Here is an 8,978-nt window from a genome sequence, read left to right on the forward strand (position 1 = left end):
GACGAGGAAGGACCAGCCATGTCACAATCATCTGCAGTATAAAATGTTAGATGACTTTCTTGTTTTTTATGACATGTAGAATATAATTTGTCTGTTGACATTAAAGATAAATGCTCTTCATTGATGTTGATATTTAGAGCGATTTCCTTTCTCGCTTTTAATGATGATTTAAACACGCATAAAGCATTTACGTTTGCAGGTGCAAGTTTGTTTCGTTTTTAGTTTTTATATCTGGTAAAAGGAAAAGATTCTTTCGGAATCGGCATTTGAATTTGGCAATGATCTAACAGCATTCAAGACAGACTTCAAATTAGGATATCGATGACTTTTAAAAATTTTTTTCCACAATTCATCAAATTCTAATATTGCTAACAAATCTTTATCTGATTCTGAAAAATCTTTGTATAATGCAAACCACTCTTTCTTCAAATCTTTTTCATCATAGCCTCCAAAGGTGCTCACAATATAAGGGACATCACGAAATGAACTTTCTCTATTACTATCACGTAAAACCGTATTAAATTCAAAAACTTTTAATTTTGATAAAAAGGCATCACGTATTGGTAGCCTTTTGCAAATGTCTTGTGCAGCTGTTACGTAAAATTGCAAACAACCTCGTCAAATGTTTGCAACAACGTCTGCATGTCCTTCCGTAATTAAATTATTTAGATATATTTGACATTTTTCTCCTAAATATATTTCATTTATTGAAATTTGATTTTTTGTTTTATCAAACTCTGGCATATCAATTTCTATTAAACTACTTAATAGCTCAGGTTTTAAGAAATTTCTACAAATGCCACATAAAAATTCTAAAGATTTTCTGTTTAATACTTGGACTCTTGTTTCTAGGCTTTGGAAAAAGAGATTGAAAGAATTAAAATAATACAAAATATGTTTTAAAAATAATAGGTAAGCTTTTGCATCAGGTTTTTGCATTATAGAAAGTATATATTCTCCAGATTTTGTTTTTCATTTACTACTATTTCAGTTAAAAATAGAAATAGAGTATTCCAGTACTCAAGAAGTCGTTCAATACTTGAATACCGAGAAAGCCATCGTGTATCTGACAACTTTAAAATTTTGCGGTTTGTTTCCTGAAAACTTATAGCAAATTCTTCAAAAATAACCGAACGTTTCGGACTACTGTTGATAAAAGTTGCTACTTTTTGAACGAATTCTTCGCAATGTTCTGGAATTTTACTACATGCATTATGTGCAATTAAAGCTGCGAAATGGCACGGGCATGAAAATGTTAATAATTTATGACAAAACTTTTGAAGTTTTGTTTTAAAAGATGAATATTTGCCCACCATAACATGTGCATTGTCGCATGACATAGCAATTATATTTTGAAATGGAATTTGCAATTTCCACATTTCATTTAAAAATGCATCAAATAATTTTTCCGCGCTGCTATTTTTTGCGTCAATATTTATTAATTTTACTAATTGCGAACGACTATCTAACGTTTCAGGATCAACATACCGCACAAGAAACGTCATCCATTTCTGGTTCGAAATGTCTGATGTTTCATCTACAAAAATTGAAAATTTATTATTTTGTAATATGTCAACTACACGATTTGTTTCTATCGGACATAAAACGTTGGAAATAATTCCTTTACATTTTTTTCAATTCATTGTCATGCCTTTTATTATTTTAGAATCTTTTCCTATTTCTTTAAACAATGTTAGAATATCTTGTGCCGTTTCGAATAAAATATTTTTTTTCAGCAATAAATGCAGCATATCGAATTTCTGCTGCCTTCTTTTCATCATCAAACGGCACAAGTGATTCCACGTTCATATTTTTGTCACACATATCATTTATATCTTTTTTTTTTCTATTTTCATTGTTAATAATATGTACTTCGGATTCTGCATGACGATAAATATTCGATAATTTAGCCACCATATATATTTCACAAAATGTACAAAAACATAATTTTTTATTATGTGATACTTCGCGCAACCATGGTTTAAATATTTCAATATCTAACCATTGTTGTCGGAATGTTTGCCGTGCCCCGTAACTAATACTTTTCTCGTTTGCGTCATTATTTGTTTCAAAATCGGTTTCATTAATTTTCTCATTATGACACGCAGAATCCGCATGTCGTAATACACATGTATTGCACGAAAAATCTTTTTTACAAATAATACAATGATATAAACTATCATCTGAGGGAACTTTTCGTATCCAAGATTTATAGCGATCATCAGAAAGCCAAGCTTTAACAAAGCTTCGCTTAGCTTTCTTTTTCAATAAATCGCACATTTTAATGTTTTATATATTATAAATATTAGATACGAAAAAATAAAAAATAAATTGAAAAGACTTACAATCTGTTGCAGCAGCTTTCTGTAATAATTATTTCTCACAAAAACTATTACAATTGAGCAAATAAACTGTCAAACATATACTAATTTAACTGTAGAAGTACTTTCAGTATATATAATAATTTTTTATTTATCGTTTCTGCTCGCGGTCACGAAGCGCTCGTAGCTTAGGGCAAAACAAATGTATTGTATATAATCGCTTACAAAGTTATAAACGAGCAGTAGACGTCTAAAAGCGAGTAAAGATGAGCGAAAATCCTCGTAAGTAATATACATAATTGTTATTTTTTTTTGTAATTTATTATCTATTTTCAAGTTTTCAAAAATATTGTAAAATTATTACTTTTTTCATTTTTTAGAAAATAGTGCATTAGAGCGGCTCGTAGAGGTAGAGCGTCAAATAACCGCTCTATTAGAGCAGCATAAGCAGTTGCAGGACCAATTGCAACAACAGCCGCAGCCGCAGCCGCAGCCGCAGCCGCAGCAGCAGGAGCAGCAGCCGCAGCCGCAGCCGCAGCAGCAGCAGCAGGAGCAGCAGCCGCAGCCGCAGCAGCAGGAGCAGCAGCAGCAGGAGCAGCAGCCGCAGCCGCAGCCGCAGCAGAAGCAGCAAAGTAATAACAATATTTAAATTCATATTTATTATTTATATTTAGTATATACTTATTTCTTTATTTATACATTTTAGAAAAACGAAAAAGAGGTTACGCAGCCGGACGTTCGCGAGGAAGTTTTTGGAGAGGCCGGGGCGGTATGCAAGGCCGGGGCGGCATGCGAGGCCGGGGCGGCCAAAAAATTTACCAATTTTTTTTTAATTAATAAAATAAAAATTTAAATAATATTGTTGCTCTTCTTTTTCATTTACTCCCGTAAAAAATTATCCTTCCTACATATAGTATACACATTCTGTCGGACACTGCGTGTTAGACAGTTTATTAACAATTTAATATTAAGTTTGTCGGACACTTTGCGTGTTGGACAATTCAGAAATGTGGTATGATATGGCTACTGGCGAAGGTCCACGTTAAAAAACCTAACGCACTGTAAGTGGCACCTCCTGGGTAGTGCGGAAGACCACATCATATTCTAACATACAGCCTGTAAAAAAACATGCATCTTGGTACCCGCGATTCACGCGGCTCGCACGATGCGAGCACTCGTCTTAGTCACCGTAACTCGAAGGCTACGATTCGTAGGCTACGAATCGTAGCTGCCTCGGTGCGACGAAGACGGAACATATATATATCTGTCCTCTTCTGAAAGCCGAGCGAAGCGCGCTCACCGACAGGACGCCGGCGTGTGTGCGTGGTTCCCCACTCCAGCAACATCGATGTTGCTCGGAGCTAAAATTCCCATCACTGCTCTACAAGTAACGGTAAAAAAGTAGGGAGTAGGGAGTATGAAATGGGAATTGGCCATTTTACTACTGCGACAGTAGTACTGCCAGTTTCTACTGCTCTTAAAACAGTTTACTATCTACTTTAAAGACCGTCTTACTGTCATTGTAGACAGGCCTTTACAGACGTGTCATGAAAACGTCTTCACGACATGTCTAAAAATTATCTTAAGATATCTTTCGGTTAAGTCTTAAAGACGTCTCAAAAATGACGTCTATAAGATATCTTTATGACATGCATGTTCACTAGGAAGTTAAATTATTTATGTGGCTTTTTTATTGAGACATTTTTATTGTTATGTAATTACAAGAATTTTAAAGATATATTAAAACATTCCTAACCACAGTTACCGATTATTTTAATTAAGAGACATAACATGTCTTAAAAAATCCATAACAAGGGACCAACTTTTGTAAGTACCACAAAACAGCCAAAAACTCGACAAATAGATGCTTTAACGGGCCCGTTTATATTCCGGTTGAAATGTATTTTAAATGCGAGAAAGCGACGCCGCCTAGCGGCGATGCCTCGTACTTTTCAATGGCTGATCGAAATGCTTATTTTACGATTTGAAGTATGCATCGTGATGTCTCCGCTTGTACAAAACGTAGAAAAAAAAAATAAAAATACATTTCTGATATAAATAAATTACAAGCTTTGTAATTAACATATTTAAAAAATTTTTTACATGTATTTTTATCATGCTTAAATATTTTTGCTAAAAAGTTTAAAATATTATTTTTAGTTACAATATTTCTAAAATTTATCTAATGAACATAAATAAAAAATAGTCAAGAAATTAAGCCAACGTTTAATCTAATTCACACTTGGCATGAACAAATCAGGTGCAAACTTTGTGCATTTTTTTTATAGATTTTAATTACAAATTAAATTAAATATTTATTATTATTTACGTTTTGATTTTAATTTTACAATTTTTTATTATTATTATATTTTTTTTAGATGTGCTTAGCATTAGATTTTTTTAACCACATTAGTTGTATTTTAAAAGAATATTAAAAGTACATCTGACAGTCCGAAGTCTGTACAAGTGGGACAGGAAAAATATGTTACATTACAATTTCAATTTTTTTTTCAAATTTATATCATATTATATTATATTATTTTTTAATTTTTGTCTTTTATTTTTTTTTCTTTATTTCTTATTCATTTTCCTTCGTTTATGAATCTTTTTTTTTCATTCTTACATCACTTTAAATTTACATTTATTAAATAAAATATAACATCAAGAGACGCGGTAGTGTCTCGCGTCAAGTGTACGATTCGAGACTGCCGCGTATCTTTTACGCGAAAGGCCAAGTTGTCGTTTTTCGAGATGTTGTTTTCTCATTAACGGCTTTACCGTTTTTTTTTTTTGTTAGTGGGTTTAATCGAAAGATTAGGGTTAATTTTATACAAAAAGTGCCTTTACTTTTTTTCTATTCCGTTCCGTTGCTGAGATATTTCGTTTTATTTTTCAATTTTGATAATTTCTATTTCGTTCTGTTAGTCGTCGGCGTACATTTCTTTTTTTTCTGCTAGATGGTGTTGTTTTCATAAATTATTGATTTTTTGACTGAGATTGGTTAAGTGTGATTGTTAGAGAATGTTTGTGTAAAAGTGAAAGTGAATATGTTTGTGTGAGTACTTTTCTTTTTTTTCGATAGATGGTTCTACTGTATTGTTTTTTGTTTGCTCTGAAGTTTATTTATTCGATATTCTATAACCTATTAATTTAATTGTGTCATTTTTCGTTAACCGATCTGTTCATTTTGTAATTTTTCGGATTAAAAAAAATAAATTTTCCTGAATGGTCAGAAGAGGAACTTCAATTGTATAATTTCATTAAAATGCTTCTTAATAATTTGTTTGTCATCTCTCATGCTAATCATTTTCACTATCCCACGCACTATCAAGCTCTCTTTTTCTCTCTCATGTTCTCTTATGTTTTCATACGTTCTTTCATACTCTTTTTCGTTTTATCACGCTCTTTTCTGCATTTTCTCGTTTTCATTGGTTATCTCACGTTTTCATACGCACTGTCTCATACCCTCATGCTTTCTTATGCTTTCTCAAGCTTTGACATATTCACTCTTGCTTTTTCTCGTTCCTCTTTGCTCTCTTTCGTTTTTTCACGCTCCTTCCTACATTTTCTCGTTCTCATTTGCTATCTTACGTTCTTTCACGCATTGTCTAATGCTCTCACGTAAAATCATGCTTTTTATATTTTTCTCATGCTTTTTTATGCTCTCATACGTTCTTTCACTCTTTTTTTCGTTTTAACACACTCTTTCTTTTAATTTGTCGTTTTCTCTTGCTCTCTTACGTTCTCACACGCTCTGTCTAACACACTCTCATGCTCTCTCTTGCTCTCACATGTTCTCATACGCACTATCTAGCACATTCTTATGCTTTCTCTTGTTTTCACATACCTAGTCATATAAACTCTAGCTCTCTCTTGTTCCCTTTCTTGTTCTTTCTCGTACCTCTTACCTTCACTCTCACAAAAAAAGTGATGTCTCTAAAAACTAACTTTTAAAAAAAAAAAAAAAAAGCGTTAAGTGTGCAAACAAAGAAAAAAATCAAAAAAAGAAAAAACGAAAAAAACCAAAAAGAAAAAAAAGCCAAATCTTTCCAAAGACACTCAATGAAAGAAATGATATCAAGAAAAAAGCGTCAAGAAAAAAAGCTGTTAAAAAAAACCAAAAGGGCCAAAAAATAAGAAAGAAAGAAAAAAACTTGACACTGCGTTAACTATAAAAAAAAATATAAAGAAAACAAAAAAGAGAAAACGCAGTGTCAAGTTTTTTTTTTCTTTCTTATTTTTTGGCCCTTTTGGTTTTTTTTTAACAGCTCTTTTTCTTGACGCTTTTTTCTTGATATCATTTCTTTCATTGAGTGTCTTTGGAAAGATTTGGCTTTTTTTTCTTTTTGGTTTTTTTCGTTTTTTCTTTTTTTTGTTTTTTTCTTTGTTTGCACACTTGACGCTTTTTTTTCTTTTTTTTAAAAAGTTAGTTTTTAGAGATAATATATACGTATTATAAATACAGGGTGTCTGGTTGAGTAGTGAGCATCTCTTAGTTATAGATAGAACTCGAAAATACAAATAGGAAAGTCCTGTACCATTTTGCAAAATTCTCAATCGTTATTGAGAAAAAAATTAAAATGCATAAAATGTATAGACGTAAGAGCGACAAGGAAGCTGCGCGTGAGTGAGCGCGACAGGCGAATGGCTAGGAATGGCGTCGTCGTCTGTTGCGCTCACTTACGCACAGCTTCCTTGTAGCTCTTACGCCTATACATTTTATGCATTTTAATTTTTTTCTCAATAACGATTGAGAATTTTGCAAAATGGTACAGGACTTTCCTATTTGTATTTTTGAGTTCTATCTATAACTAAGAAATGCTCACTACTCAACCAGACACCCTGTATATTTCTGTATATACATATTTTTTTACTTTTGTATTATTTCGTTGTTCTCCTAAATAAACAGTTATTGCATTCCATAATCGTACTTATGAAAAAGCAACGTAAAGTTGACCATGAGTAAAAACATCATTAGTTAAATCAAGTCCAATTTTATTAAATGTGTGTCCTTGTGATTTATTAATTGTCATTGCAAAAGCTATTTTAATTGGAAATAGTCTTCTTTTTAATATAAAAAGATATTTATTTTCGCAATATAATGTTACACTATTAAAAAATTTAATATCTCCCGCTTTATCTCCTGTTAAAATTTGACATTTTAATAAATAATTTCCTAATTCTTTAATTATTAATCTTGTACCATTACAGAGTCCTTCATTAATATTGAGATTTCGTATTAACATTACGATACAATTTGTTCTTAATTGTAATTCACGTGGCGGCAGAGATGTTGGTGACAAAGAGTTTAAATATTTGGTTGTCATAGAATTAATAATATCTTTACCGTCTCCATTACTTTCGGCACTATCTATACTTGTATAAACTCATTCTTTAAATATATTTAATAATTCCACAACTTGTTTATTAATTTTATCTACATCAATATTTTTTGAAGATAACATTGCACATTTAGTCATATTTTCAAAATCTTGTTTTTTTTTTTTTATTTTCATATACAGGGTGTCCCGCACCATGTGTCAATGCTTTTAGGGATAAGTACATATCGGAAATACAAATAAAAAATTTTAGTGCCATTTTGCAAAATTTTCAATGGTTATTGAGAAAAAAATTAATTTGTCTAGCGCAAGAGCGTCAAGGAATAAGCGCGACAAGCGACGGCACCATTTTTAGCTACTCGCCTGTCGCGCTCACTCACGCGTGGCTTCCTTGACGCTCTTGCGCTAAACAAATTAATTTTTTTCTCAATAACCATTAAAAATTTTGCAAAATGGCACTTTAATTTTTAATTTATTTATTTTTAATTTGTATTCTCGATATCTACTTATCCCTAGAAGCATTGATACATGGTGCAGGACACCCTGTATATGTGTAACAATGTCAGTGTCAATTGATGCTATACAACATTCAAGAATTTGTATATTATTTTCGGAATCATTTAATTTCTCATCTCCCATATCTAATAAAAATTTTGCAAATTCTATTTTCTCAGGTTGTACTCGCATATTTTGTGTTAATGATAATTTTGTAAAATATTTTCAAGCATTACTATATTTTATAAACAAAATTTACTATTTCACGTCGAGTACCTCGTACTTTAATTGGAAGTAGTTGTCTAAAATCATCACCCAATATAACAATTTTTCCTTCAAATAGTAAATTATTTTCCATAATATTATATAATTTGTTTTTGAAAAATTAATTAGATATGTGGATAATTTTTCAGAATAAAGATTTTATTTCTTCACAAACACTGTTATTTATTCCTTAATTTTATACACACTTTTATAATTCGTAAGCGGACTTTCGTTTCCGACAGCAGCGCGAACGGTTGTGTGTCTGAGCGAGTGCTTGTAGAAAAAGGTTTCGGGGGAGTAAAATAGTTTTTCAGAGGTAAAGGGTTGGTCTGAGGGAAAAAGGGAAGGGTTTTTAAGGAGGGCAAGTGAAGGGAAAGAGCAAAGGTAAGAATAAAAGGAAAAATCGGGGAAGGTAAAAAGAGGAGTTCATTTTGAGGTTAGGTTGGCGGTGACGGGAAAAAACCGAGGGTAAGACAAAGGAAAAGAGGAAGGCAAGGGGGCAAAGGAGAGAGGTAGAAGTATAAAAGACAAAGGGAAAAGAGATAAGGAAAATTGAAAA

General features: G+C 32.0%; 1 protein-coding gene across 1 annotated transcript; it reads right to left on the reverse strand.

The window, feature by feature from the left end:
• Positions 1-225: 225 nt before the first annotated feature.
• Positions 226-2,096, reverse strand: LOC139105680 (uncharacterized). The gene is made up of 3 exons (XM_070661912.1): positions 2,003-2,096; positions 1,072-1,537; positions 226-499 (listed from the first exon to the last, which is right to left on the reverse strand). The coding sequence occupies exons 1-3, from the start codon at positions 2,094-2,096 to the stop codon at positions 226-228; spliced, it is 834 nt and encodes a 277-aa protein (XP_070518013.1).
• Positions 2,097-8,978: the final 6,882 nt, after the last annotated feature.

Source organism: Cardiocondyla obscurior, linkage group LG09, assembly GCF_019399895.1.
Source record: "Cardiocondyla obscurior isolate alpha-2009 linkage group LG09, Cobs3.1, whole genome shotgun sequence".
Classification (NCBI taxonomy): Eukaryota; Metazoa; Arthropoda; class Insecta; order Hymenoptera; family Formicidae; genus Cardiocondyla; species Cardiocondyla obscurior.